The sequence below is a fragment of the Macrotis lagotis genome, chromosome 1 (assembly GCF_037893015.1).
Source record: "Macrotis lagotis isolate mMagLag1 chromosome 1, bilby.v1.9.chrom.fasta, whole genome shotgun sequence".
Taxonomy (NCBI): Eukaryota; Metazoa; Chordata; class Mammalia; order Peramelemorphia; family Peramelidae; genus Macrotis; species Macrotis lagotis.
In genome coordinates this window covers 198376409-198391128 of record NC_133658.1, presented here as the reverse complement: position 1 = coordinate 198391128, position 14720 = coordinate 198376409, and the positions used below count along the sequence as shown (strand labels likewise).

The 14720-nt window shown below is 33.9% G+C and overlaps 1 protein-coding gene across 9 annotated transcripts in view; it reads left to right on the top strand.

Annotated features, from left to right (window-relative positions):
- ARHGEF10 (Rho guanine nucleotide exchange factor 10) overlaps positions 1 to 14720 on the top strand; it is a 276879-nt gene that overhangs the window by 112447 nt on the left and 149712 nt on the right. For 6 of the 9 annotated variants that reach the window (XM_074209540.1, XM_074209541.1, XM_074209539.1 and 3 more), the window contains 4 exons: positions 4707 to 4783; positions 6059 to 6115; positions 10190 to 10353; positions 14419 to 14535. In XM_074209540.1, the coding sequence (XP_074065641.1) occupies positions 4707 to 4783; positions 6059 to 6115; positions 10190 to 10353; positions 14419 to 14535 (415 nt within the window). The remainder of the gene's footprint in view (positions 1 to 4706; positions 4784 to 6058; positions 6116 to 10189; positions 10354 to 14418; positions 14536 to 14720) is intronic. The other 3 variants (XM_074209546.1, XM_074209545.1, XM_074209544.1) reach the window with 1 other exon arrangement.

Genomic DNA, 14720 nt, shown 5'->3' with positions numbered 1-14720 from the left:
CACTCTAGAATTTGGTTAGAGCCATTATTTAAACATATTTGGAGTATCTGGGGGAGAACTCCACCCTTTTGGCTCTGTCCCCTATTCTGTGATTTTTAAAATGTAATTATTCCTTCCACATTGTGACTTTCCCTTCTCACAGTTTTGATATATATATTAAGGGTAAGCACAAGAAATTAAATAAGAAATTGGAATTTTGGGAAAATTTTTGGGAAGCCTCAGATAACACTTGAAGACCAGCAAATGATACAGAAAAGATTTAAAAACTCAATAACACATAAAATATATATTATATATACATATATATATATATAGTATTGTTTAATATCAATACATTTCATCTTTTAGTATCATAAATATGCACAATTTTTTCTTCTGGTACGAAAGGAGGGCTAACATATTTTATGCAAATTTTCCAGATTGTTAGCTCTGGAATATGGAAGCAGTAACTATATATATATATATATCTATATATATATATATCTATATCTATATCTAAATCTATATCTATATATATATATGTATACACACACACACACACACACACACACACACACACACACACACACACACTGGAAATGCTTTCCAAAAACCAATATTTATTTAGGAGAAAGTTCCTGGAGGTCTTTGGCAGAGTAAAGCACTCCACTATATTGTAAGGGGAAAAATTTGTGTGTTCTGAAGAGAAACCAGAGCATACTCCCCTATATTGTGATGAAGGGTTGAATTCTGGAAAATAGAAATAAAGAAGGAAAGATTAAGATTCAAGATGTGCTTCCAATTGAAACCATATTCGCTTATATATCAGCCAAGGCTTGGAACATATGCCTTTTCTATTTGTGAATGAGTAATTTTTTATTACAAAGGTCTTAAAAGATTCTTTTTTTAAGGTAAGAAGGGCTTATATTTTCAGAGTATTACTGAATGCCTTTAAAATTGGGAATCTGAAACCCTTTTAGGCACAAAGATTTCATTTATTTAGGTATTCAATGTCTAATTGTATTTTGACACAAAACGAATCTTTTTAGGATTTCCTTGTTATAATGAACAAAATCTATATTTAGCTGTAAATAAGAACTATTGGAAATGAGAGTTTTCTTCAAGTAGAATGTGAGTTGATTGAGAACAGAGATTGCTTTCCTTTTTAGTATTAGCATCCCTATTGTCTATCACAGGGATGGTTAGTGATACCTTATCAGTACTTGTTTTATTTCATTAATTTTTATTTATTCTATTTATATGCTTAATTATGTTTGACTTTGAAAATACCCTTTTTGGTTTGTTTGTTTGTTTATTGTTTGTTTTGGACCAGTCATCATTTCACTGATCTAACCAATACTGGGCAAATAAATTGTCCATCTCTATAAAGGTAAAGGGAACAGATTGTCCTGTGACAATCACAGGAGTATTTCTTTTTTAGTTTTTGCTGGTAAGATTCTTGCCAGAGTTCTTCCCTCCCTAAGAGCCTGTGTAGCTTCAGAAAGTGTTGAGGAACAGTCAATATGATGTTTGTGGTCTGACAACTCCAGGAAAAATGCCAGGAGCAAAACAGAGGTATAGAACAGGTATAGACCTGAGTTCTGGATAGTGGATGACACTCTTGAGATTTTCCAGTTACTAATGGAGTGAAATAAGCATGTGTCCTCTATATGGATGGTGTGTGATCTTCTAATGGATTGATTCTCTACTGCTTGTGCTAATTTTGGTCTAACAATTAACACCAAGAAAACACAGGTGCTTCATCAACCAGCATCACACCATCCATATGTGGAATCATTGATTACAGCAAATGGAGAAGTTTTCAGTACTGTGGACAAGGTCGCTTACTTTGGCAGTGTCCTTTCCAAGGAGTGCATGTTGACAATGAGGTTGACTCTTGCATTGCCAGACCTAGCTCAGTATTTGGGAGGCTCCAAAAGAAACTGTGGGAGAGAAGAGTTGTGCTGACCTCATTGTTATATTCCTACGAAACCTGGACATTCTACTAGTTCTGTGTCAGGAAACTGAATCGTTTCCATTTAATTCGTCTTGGGAAGATTCTGAAGATCACCTGGCAGGAGAAAATATCAGACACTGAGGTCTGGTATCTCAAGCTAATCTGCCTAGAATTCCAACATTACTACAGAGAGTGCAACTATGATGGACGTGTTCTTAGAATGCCAGATGTACGCTTGCCCAAAAAACTATTGTATGGAGAACCCACACAGGCAAGTGCTCACAAGGGGCTTACACACAAGGGTGTCTCAGACACCCTGAAAATCTCATTGAAGAACTTTAGAATTGATTGTACAGCATTGAAGATACTGGCACAGGACTGCCTAGCATGTCATGGCCTCATCAGTGAGGGTGATGCACTCTATGAGGAAGGCATAAATGAAGCAGCTCAAAAGAAATGTGACAGGGGCGACTAGGTGGTGTAGTGGATAAAGCACTGGCTCTGGAGTCAGGAGTACCTGGGTTCGAATACAGTCTCAGACACTTAATAATTACCTAGCTGTGTGGCCTTGGGCAAGGCACTTAACCTTTTTGCCTTGCAAAAACCTTAAAAAAAAAGAAAGAAAAGAAATGTGACACCTGTAAGTTTAGCATAACCACCCCAGGTGTTCACGTGGACTATTTGTGCCCAACATGTGGTAAGCGTTCTGAGCTCAATTGGTCTGATCAGCAGAACATACTGCAATTTGTCTCAAACATAGTAATGTCATTTTGATCTTCTTTGATAACAAAGTACAAGAACCAACTAACCAGCCAACTAGGCAAAGAATCTTTCTTTACTTACTGCGATTGGCACCTGTTTTCCAACTTATAATCTTAGAGTTGGAATATGGAGAACTCACATAATTTGGTTAAGGGCATGCAACCAGTATGAGTCAGAAGTAGGGCAGTGAATAGAACTTATGCTCCTAAATTCAAATCTGGCCTCAGACACTTATTATTGTATGTTCCTGGGCAAGCCATTTAAACCCTGTTTGCCTCAATTTCTCATCTATAAAGTGAGCTAGAGGAGGAAATGGCAGATCACTCCAGAATTTTTGCTAAGAAAACACCAAATGGAGTCCCAAAGAGTTGACTAAATCACAAAAATGAGTCTTAACACAGGTTTTTGTTTTTTTTAATTTAGAAGATAATGTAAAATGAAATGAGATTATAAATTTATGAACTCTACAAAAGGAATTGTGTCTTCATAACTTTTTACAGCCACTCATACTATATTACCTTGGAAAGCCTACCTTTGATTATTCATAGATTTAGTTATCAAATGCTGTGCATGATCTGTTCAACTCTTTCCTCTTGACATCTCTGCCTTTTCCAAGTACTGAATAAGAAAAAGAAAAAAACCATCAAATGCATTTTTTTTTTCTGTGATGATAAATTTAATCCCCTTTTAAGTATTTGCTCATGGATTTCTCTCCACTCAGTTAGTTACCCTTCTTCTTCCCTTTCTCACTGTTTTCCTGTGAAAGAAAGCCCTTTCTTCCACAAATTAGCTCAAGTTCCAGTTCTGCCAATCCAGCTCACACCAATTTTCTCTATTCTTTGAACTCATTTACCACTTTATTTTTTAAAACTTATTTCTTACCTCTTATGTACATATAACAACTGAGGATCACAGAGTCATAGATTTAGAGCTAGAAGGAGTATAGAAGTCATTGAGTCCAAACCCTTCATTTTACAGATTTGGATTTTTGATGATTTACAGCTTGAGGTTTGAAGATCTCACAAGAAAATATCATAGGAATTCAAATCTTGGTCTTTCTAATTTCATGTCAGTTGCATCACTTGGTTCATGTTTGTATACTGTGTCCCTCTAATGAGACTATCAGTTACTGAATGACAAAAAAAGTGACTAATTTTTTTTTGTTTTTTTGCAAGTTAGTAGAGCTTAGTGACTTGCCCAAGGTCACACAACTAGGTAATCATTCAGTATCTGAGTCCGGATTTGAACTCAGGTCCTCTTCATTCCAGGACCGATACTCTATCCATTGCCTAGTTGCCCCTCTAATATTTCTTTTATGACTCTCCTGATTCATTGAGTTTGTGCTATGCCCCAAATAGACCCTCAATAAACACTGGACTTTATTAATGAATGAAAATTAGATGGGGAAGATCATAAGGTCATAGATTTCAACTTGGAAGGGATTTCAGAGGACATATAGGTCATCCCCTTCATTTTACCAAAGAGAAAATTGAGATCATGAGATTTGGTGGCTCAAGGTCAAACAAATAAGTGGTAGGATAAGTATTTAAATTTAAGACCTGTGACACAAATCCAGTGCTCCTTTTCCCACATAGCACTACACCTGTGAACAAAAATTATGATTTGAGCTTGTTTGCTCAAAAATACTAAAGTCCATTTGCATTGTTGAGAAAACACTGACTTGAAAATCATAGATTTAAGTTCTCAATTCTACTACTATTTTACTCTGTGAAATTAATTTATATTTTGGCCTTATTGATTCAAAATTTTCTCTTCTTTTAAATAGAGGTAATGATATTGATACAGCTTACCCCCCCTAGGATTGCTTTAGGAAAATACAATGTAAACTCTAATCTTCTCTATAAAAAATAAACTTATATTTTCTTTATTGGCATATTATAATGTTAAGTAAAAACTTGGTCATGCGGTGAAAGATGAGATGAAGGATCTCCTTTTCTAGGTGATGTTAATGAATATTAACTCTCTGTTTTTTTCATTTATTTTAAAGTGAAGATCAGGTTAATAAAGAAGACAGTCCTTTAGCCAAATGGGTTGCAGATCCTGCCAATACAGCATGGATGGAAAGTGAGTATCATTAAAAAAACCAGCTCTGAAGGAGAATTTGTTGAATAAAAAGCTCACTAACAAAATTGCTAAAAGATAGGGAAAAAACCCATCCATTTTCCAAAAATGAAACATTTTAATAAGCAGTCAGACTGAAGAGAAAAAAAAAACCCTTTTCTGGTGGCTCAAGGCAGATCATAGTTTGTTCAGTACAGAATTCCCTCCAGAGGAGAAGGTACTTCAGCCAGTGGGTTAGCCCGAAACAGAACACCTTCTGAATTTTTATTGCTGGTGAAAATCACATACTTCAACCAGCTTTAAAGAATATGGAGTTGTAATGCGATGACTTCCAGTCTATAGTCAGCAGTAGATTTCTGGAACATTCACAGACTTTTTTGTCTCTTTATTTGCATTTGAATCAATTCCCTTTCATGGACATTTATTCTTTTCTTCCTGGAAAAGATTGTTCCATGTGGCAGACAGCTTATGTGATCTTCTAGTCCATGTATAGCTTTGTAAGACTGTGAATATTTTTAGCTAGGTTGATTTTAAGGATTGTGGGGTTTTTTTTCTTTAGTAGAAAAACAAAAATTTTGGTTCCCTAATTACCTCTTTTGTTATTTGCTGGCTCACTAATTCCTGTGTAATTGGTTTGTGTGATTGACTTACAAGGTAGAGCCATATTAGTTATCCATAATTATTAAATTATCTACTGGGATGTTTCATTCTGGGTTTTAATTATGACACTATCAAAACAAAAAACCTATCCTAATTGAATGATTCTGCTCAGGGGATATTAAATCAGCATCAATTTAACCATAAAATTATGGACATGTTATTCTGAAGCAGTTTCATTCCAAAGCTAAATTAATCTGAATTTTCTTCTTTCAGTCATTCCTCCTATCTAGATGACAGCTAATTAGAAGGGCTACATTTTAGTACAAAGAGCAAACTGGCATTATTTCAACAGCAGCAAATAATAGTCATGCAATGGAAAGAATTTTGGAAAATTAGTCCAGCTCTCTAGCTTCTCTTTCATTCTGTAATCAGCTAGTCATGTAACCCAGAACAAGTCACATCCTTATCTGGGGCTTCAATATTTTTTTATCTATAAAATGATGAATTTGAATATCATACTACCAACATAGTGATTTTTGTACACAGTAAACATATATCAGCTTCTAGACTTAAGTTTTGAAAAAGTCTTAGTATTAGTTATAAAAATCTTGTCATTATGTAAAATGTAAATAATACTGAACTGCCTAGATTTTAAACATATTTATTTTATTGTTTTAGACCCAGAAGAAGTGATTTATGATGATGTTCCAAGAGAAAATTCAGACTCGGAACCAGGTTTGACTTGGGTTCAAATTACATGTGGAATATTCATCCTAACATCTTTTTTTAATCTCTTTATATATATATTATATATATATATATATATTATATATATATAATTGATTACTTTGAGCATTTGATATATAAATGTTGGTATTTCATGATGGCCTTGTGGAATTTATAGTTTTTGGTCTTTTCTTTCCTTCCTCCTCTTTTTTTCTTCTGTTGAATTTTGGTTCTTTTACTTACTATCTTTGTCACCATGGGCAATGTGGTATGATGCATTAGTTAGAACCCTGTTCTTGAGGTAAGAAACACTAAGTTAGTTTCTCTTCAAATGCTTAGCCACTTAAATGACTGGGTGAATCACTTCATCTCTCTGAGCCTTGGCTTCCTCCTATGTGAAAATGGGAATCATATTTTCTGACAACTAAATAAATGCATGAAAAGTTGTTTTCACACATTAAAGTGGACATGTGGATGTGAATTGTTGATGTTATTAGCATCCTTCCCAGGATTCAGTTTCCTCACCTGTAAAATGAAGGAGTCATACATGGTCTTTAAGGCCATTTTCATTTCTAAATTTTATTTAGCACCCTCTAGAATTACAAGTATCATTGCAAATTATTTTCTTTTTTGTTTTAGCAAGGCAATTAGGGTTAAGTGACTTGCCCAGAGTGACCCAGCTAGAGGGTGTTTTATTTATTTAGAGATTAAGTAATTGTGGTTAAAAAGGTAGTATTAGAGTCAGAATTAGAACCCAGGCCCTCATCATCTTTTCTTACTGTATCAGATTGCCTAAGTGACCTTCTACAAATCACTTTTTTCTTTGGTCCTCATTTCCTTCATCTGTTAAATAAGGAGATTGAACTAGGACATAAGTAATTCCTTTCCAGTTCTAAATACTGTGGTATACCTAAATGCCAATAAGAAAAATGCAATGATATTTTTATTTCAGGAGATGTGAAGAGGTGCACTATGACAAAACAGCTCATGTCTTTTTTATTTCCAGGCATCTTTTTAAAATTCATTCTTTACTTTTCAGGATATTTGACTAGAAGTTTAAAATGTATTCTGCTTTTAAAAGAATTAATGTGAATTTATGAAGAAACTGGAATAAGTTGATGTTTCAAGGAGTATGATTATATATCATGTTTAATTTGACTTGAAAAACGTTTCAATTTTTAAATGCAGAAATTCCAGATGCATTCAGATCTTTCCTTTTTTATATGCTTTTTCTTCATAAGAATCTAATATTCAGTGTTACTTTGGTTATGCCTATTTTCAGTGACTTGAGAGTATTCTTTACAACAGTTTTAATTGAAATAACCCAAAGGATAGACTTAATTAGAGAAATGTGGGCAAGTTTTCCCACTATAGGAGTGCCATCTATTCTGAATAAGTTTTCAATTGAGACTCATTCCAGAGGAAAAAACTTAGCCAAAATGGATATTTCCAACAATTCATTTGATAAATAATTAAAGCCAGAGCAATAGTGATATTCTGGACTTTTCAATAGGGGCCTCTTCTAGAAGTAAATTCTTTTTTAAAAAAAATTTTTATTTATTTAAGGCAATGGGTTTAAGTGACTTGTGCAAGGTCACACAGCTAGGCAATTATTAAGCATCTGAGGCTGAATTTGAACTCAGGGCCTCCTAACTCCAGGGCTGGTGCTCTTTCTAGTGTGCCACCTAATAGTCCCTAGAAGTAAATTCTTTTGGAAAATAAATAATAGAGTATTTGTTAAAGATAATAAAGAGTCTCTGAGTCTACATGCTATCTACCATGTAACAACTGAGTATAATTTTAGTCTATATGTTTATATTTTGAGATTGGGAAAATAGATCTTTGGAATTAAAGCCAGAGAACTGGAGTTTGACTCTTATCTCTGCCCTTTTATTAGCTATATGTTCATGTAACTTCTCTGAACCTCAGTTCAGAATGATTCTTGTCCTCTTTACCAACATTGAAAAGAGAATGTACATAAAATCTTTTAAAACTCCAAAGCACTATATACATGTCAATTACTATTATACTTGCAAGGGCATTGACTACCACCAATGAAATCAAATATTTAAAATGAAGGCCAGTCAATCTCGAAATCAAGATGTCCTCTACAGATATAGATTATTTTTGTAGATTAAAGTTGTAGTGCTATTCTTAGACTTAGGACACAGAGTCACACAGTAATGGAACCCTGATTTTATTCACTGTGTAATGTTCAGTGCCTATTTGTCAAGTTGTATAATGAAATTGTTTGAATCATAGATTTTAGGAAGAATTTTTTTTATTTTAGAAAGATTTTATTTAGTTTGAATTTTACAATTTTCCCCAATCTTGCTTCCCTCCTCCCAGCCCCCACAGAAGGCAGTCTCTTAGTCTTTATGTTGTTTCCATGGTATGCACTGATCTAAATTGGATGGGATGAGAGAGAAATCATATCCTTAAGGAAGAAACATAAAGTATAAGAGATAGCAAAATTACATAATAAGATTAATAGTCTTTGGTCTTTGTTCAAACTCCACAATTCTTTCTCTGGATACAGATGGTATTCTCTATTGCAAATACTCCAAAATTATACCTCATTGTTGCACTGATGGATTGAGCAAGTCCATTAAGGTTGACCATTGCCCTTATGTTTCTGTTAGGGTGTACAATGTTCTTCTGGTTCTGCTCATCTCACTCAGCATCGGTTCATGCAAATCCTTCCAGGCTTCCCTAAATTCCCATCCCTCCTGGTTTCTAATAGAACAATAGTGTTCCATCACATACATATACCTCAGTTTGTTAAACCATCCCACAATTGAAGGGCATTCATTTAATTTCCAATTCTTTGCCACCACAAACAAGTCTGCTATGAATATTTTTGTACAAGTGATATTTTTACTCTCTTTCATAATCTCTTCAGGGTATAGATCCAATAGTGGTATTGCTTAATCAAAGCATATGCACATTTTTGTTGCCCTTTGGGCATGATTCCAAATTGCTCTCCAGAAAGGCTGAATGAGTTCACAGCTCCACCAACAATGTATTAGTGTCCCAGATTTCTCACATCCCTTCCGACTTTGATCATTGTCCTTTCTGATCATATTGGCTAGTCTGAGAGGTATGAGGTGGTACCTCAGAGATATTTTAATTTGCATTTCTCTAATAACTGATAATTAGTGACAGAGAATTTTTCATATGATTATGGATCGCTTTGATTTCCTAATCTGCAAATTGCTTTTGCATATCCTTTGATCATTTGTCAATTGGGGAATGGCTTGTCTGGGAAGAAAATCTATATCAATGCCTATTAGTACAAAATTCATAAATATTCCAACTGATTCAATGAGAAATTTGGATGCAATGCAGGATGAACACAGCAAAGTCCTATTCAAGTTACCCATGGTCATACATACAAATGAAGAGAAGAGCTAGTCACTATTCCAAGTCCCTTGATTCCCCTATTAGGCTAGAGTACAGATCACTTAGTGACTTATGGACCCCTTAGAGGTTTTGATGATGATCAAAGGGTTTGTGCTAAAAATTCTCTGATTTCATCTTAAGTAGCAAGTAGCTGTAAACAATATTATGAGTAATATATTCAGGTACTCTAAGGAATTCACAACAGACTTTTTTTTGTGGTGGTTGCTGAAAGGCATTTGCAGAACTAAAAACCTTGGGAATTATTGAACTAGAGGGGTCAACATCTTTGAGAAATATAGGCTGTGTGATCTGGGGAAATCACCTAACAATTCAATGCTGCCAGACAACTGCTAAAGTGCAGAACAAGTACTAATCTTCTTTGGTAGACTGAATTTGCTTTTTGGGAAGTCCTTATGCCAAGGAAATCACTAGTCTTATAAAAAAATGTAATTATAAGTGTCAAATTGAAAACCAAGCATGGAGGCTTTCTTTGAATAATAAAAATGAAAGCATTTCCAATTTAGTTCTTTGGAAGGAACTCCTCACTTGCTGTAAAGATTTATGAAATATTCCAAACCATATCGTAGAAAATTATAGCTAGTTGAAGCTCATGTTTAAATGTAAAACCAAATGACTTTCTGCATTTTCATTTTCATTCCATTTTGGTATTAATGCATGCAGAGGAAATGATTTATGATGATGTTGAGAATGGGGATGAAGGTGGAAACAGCTCTTTGGATTATGGGTGGAGTTCAAGTGAATTTGAAAGCTATGAAGAGCAAAGTGATTCAGAGTGCAAAAATGGGATTCCCAGCTCCTTTTTGCGAGGCAACCACAAAAAGCAAGTATGTAACCAAAACATTTTATTCATTCGCATAGGATGGTCTCCTGCCTTTTACAAGTATTTGTTTTAAAATGTATTTTAATTCTGGAATAATTTAAATAAAAAAAATTAAATAGAAGTTGAAATATTGATAAGATGGTAAATTCATGAAACAATGCTCAAAGTACAAGACTATTTACACAATAAATTAATTTGTGAAATATACTATTGAATTTTCATAACACAAATCCACTTTGAATGTAATAGATTATAACAACTATATAAAGACGTCCTATGATAGTAAAGGATTTCCCAAAATGTGTCTGTTTTGAAAATTCTGTGTTTTCATGTCCCAGTTTTGTTTGAAGCAAGTCCAGCTATGTATTTTTAAAATAATGTTTTGGACTTCAACTATTTTCACCATTAAAAAGGAAGAGAGAATAGAGAGTAAAATGCATAATAGTTTTAAAAGACTAAAATTCTACTTTGCTTTCTGTATATGTCATATTTCATAGATAATGTTCTTTGATAAATTCTGTTGATTTTAGGAAGGTCTCAAAAGGGAACCTAAAGCTTAAGGGAAGTAGTAAAAACATACCTCCTTTAGAGTCTGTCTTTGGTTTCAGTTACTTCATCATATTTTTTTTTTTGAGCTGAAGTTTTGAATATTCAATAGTGACCTGTATACCAGTTATCTATGAATAGAATTGTATTAAATATCCATATTTATGCCACTGAACTATATTTGTGCTATTATGTGTGTTCATATATGAGACTGGTTTTATCTATTCATGTTGTTTTCCACAAAGTGAATTGGATTACTGAACAGCTAGGCTGGTTCTAGTGGTCAGGTTTTCTGCTCCCACCTATGTGTGATCATTAACAAGGTCAGAAATAACCACTTTGACTCCACAAGATACAATTGCCATAAATTCCCAAAGCACAATCTATCTCTGCTTTCCAATTCAGGTTTCTCAGGTTTCTCTCAGTGATAGTGATACTCATTAAAAAAAAATACCACTGGTTCAGTCTGTAATGACAAATTTGGTTTCCCCCTCAGGATAATCAAATTCAAGCTTTAGGAAATTAAGTTTCTTAGGTGATGTAAAATTCAGCTACTGATGAAAAGTACTACAGAATCATGGAATTTGAGAGTTGGCAGGGATATCACTGGCTCTCCACTCCAACTCATATCTGGAATCAAACATCTATCAAAATGAGGTTTCTAAGAAAGCAGATGACTTTGATGGCTTGAGTTTTGAATTTTGAATTAAAGCTTCTTCAGAGTTGTGGCATCCTTTAGTTTCAGTACTTTGAGGTAATTAATTCAGAGAATTCCATTTTGTACACAAATGTTCTCAGTCACATTATTGTTTGAATGCCAAGATCAATTAGTTTAGCTGGTTAGGAAAGGATCTCAAGCTTGTGTTTGATAGGTATATTTAATTTACTTTGTTTTTCCTTCTTTCCCTGACTATGAAATTAGTTTAATAAGTCTTTGGGAAGGGAAGCAAGGAAGTAAATAATAGAAATACAAATATAAAGAGGGCTATCAACTTAAATGGGAACTTCGAGTATGAGACCTTTGATATTGATAAGGTCACCTCCTTTTTAAGTTCTCAGTTCTGATCCATTCAAGTACCACTTTGTAGAATAAAGGTGTTTCTGGGTTCTCAAAGACTTTGCCAACTGAGCATAATTACTGGAGAGTTCTCCCTATTCCCCAAATCTAGAAAGGCTTCAAGGATGGACCTGCTAATGAATTGTTTTATCTTTTTTTCCTGTGGTGACCAAGTTGAGGAACTTATCACTATATTGACTAATCATGGATGTCTAAATTTGTCATGAGATTTAAATCTTTTAGCTTTTTCTGGACCTTGTCATCCAACAAAAACTTTTCAACAGCTCCATATAGAATCTAATATTTATGATTATGATAGATAACTCATATTACCAATGAGTATAATCGAAAAATTATGGATTACTTGAATAGAAGTAGTATTCACATTGAGAAAATCATAGTTCCTTGAAGTATTGAAGTAAATAAAGTCTAATCTGTAATGACTTTGGAAGGACCATACTGTTTGTGTTGCTTTGGAAAAAAGTTAGGACTAGCTTTCTGCTGAGGTCCTTTTCCAACTCTAAACTTCTATGATTCTGTTGCAAAAGGTAGGGGCATTATGTAAGTGTCTTAGGCAAACTGAAGTAATGTGATATAGTGGAAACTCATTTGACTATTGGTCAGCAGGCAAGGATTTGAACCTTGCATTTACCACTTATGATCTTGGACAAGCCATTTGGGTTCAGCTTCTACCTCTGACACTGCTTAAATGACCATAGGCTAGTCACTTAAATCATTAAATCAAACAGTAAAGCAACAGGGATTTATTAAGCAAATGCTTTTATGTTAGGAATACAAGTACAAAAATTTGATAGCCCCTGACCTCAGGTTTTATATTCTACTGAACTCTCAATGACCCTAGGCAATTTTCTAAAGCATTAAAAAAGCTTGTATTGGTGGTAGGAATTTTCTCAACAGGGAATTAGTACATAAAACCAATGAAACACATGTATAGACCATATATATATATATATATATATATATATATATATATATATACACACACACACACACACACATATATATATAGACCACAAATCTAGAGACAGAAGAGACTTCAGAGGCCATCTAGTTCAACTCCCTCATCTTTCAGATGAAGACATTGATACTAATGAGGTTAAGTGACTTGCCCAGAATCATATGGATAGTATCAATCATGAGATTTAAACCTGGGTTTTCTGACTCCAGAACCATCATTGTTTCCACTCCCCAAGCCATCCACATCCATATATTTACTCATACAAAGGAAGATAGTTTTATGCTTGTGTTACCTATTTCAAGGGCATAAAATATATGTAAAGGCACTTTATAACCATTAAGTCATATACAAAAGTGAGCTATTAATCTTATTTATCTGGTCATTACTAGAACAATTCAACCTACTTCTCTTGGAGGTCCTTCTCAGTGGTGCCCAGTCTGAAACATTACTAACATTTTAGTGAAAGGAGGTCTAAACTTTAGCTCTTATTTTAGAGAAACCTTTGTTTACTTATATATTTGGTAACTGTAAATAATTATGTCATCCTTGAGCTGAAGTTGAGTAGATGAGCATTTCTCTCCATAATTCCCATTAAGGAAAATACTAATTTATTCAGCCCTATAGTGGGTGCCAGACTTTTAGAGAGAGGGTGAACTTAAAATCAAGATTTAGCCCAGAAAGGAATGTTTAAAAACATAACAGAAGTCATATCTTTTTTTAAACTTCAACTCAAAAAAAAAAGAGACTCTAATTTTTTTTAACTGCCCAAAATAGTACTGTCTGGGACTAAGCATGAGAAAGGCTAGCCCTAAAGGAGCTGTGTTGGTTTTGTCTATGTTTCTGATGTATATTTATGCTCAAATAAAAAAATAGTTAATGGATTTTGATATTTGGATAAGGAACTAAACCCATAATGTTGAGGGTAACTTATGTCAGCTTGGAGACCACACAAGACTTTATCAGTTATAATTTTTCCTTGCTCCTGCAAAATGGATGTTCACAGTTGTTTAGCACATTGCCTACATTTTATGCCGCAGGGTTGACTCAAAAGAATGTAATTTTATTGAAAACACAGCAAGAGTTTCATTTAAAACATTTTATTACATACAGTGTTGAAAGCATTATTTTGAACTAAAAAAATCCCTTTTTTTCATTTAGTTATTAATAACAAGACAATGAGAAGTCTCCAGTCTGGCTCACCTAAAGTAATTGTGGTCTCTCAACTTTTGGATTTTAATTTTCCAAAATCACCGGTATAAAAAGAACATATGGCATGCTTGACCTATTTGTATTTGTGCTTACCAAAAGACTCAAGACATGCCACTGAATGAGATTTCTTGCCAAACCAAGTTCTCATATATGTGCACCATTTTTCAGACAAAATTGCATGTGTGACATTACTGAAGTACTTTCCATTTACGCTTGTCAAAAAGTACTACAGTCGTTTTTTTTTTTTTGAAAAGATTGTATCTCTTTATGTACTGTAGCTGTCTCATGACCTAACCCGTTTAAAGGAGCACTATGAGAAAAAGATGAAAGATTTGATGGCAAACACTGTGGGAGCAGTAGAGATTCAGCAACTAAAGCAAAAACATGAGCTGAAGGTAGTGTGGTTAACTTTTTGACCAGCTACATTTTAAATGATGATTTGAAAACACACTTTAAAAACTTTTTGTTTAATAACAGTCAAATGGATGGCGATTTTAATTAAAAATGTCAACAAGGTGATAATTTAAAATATGTATTAAAAGTGCATTGTCAAGTAACTTTTACTTTCATTTGGTCTTCT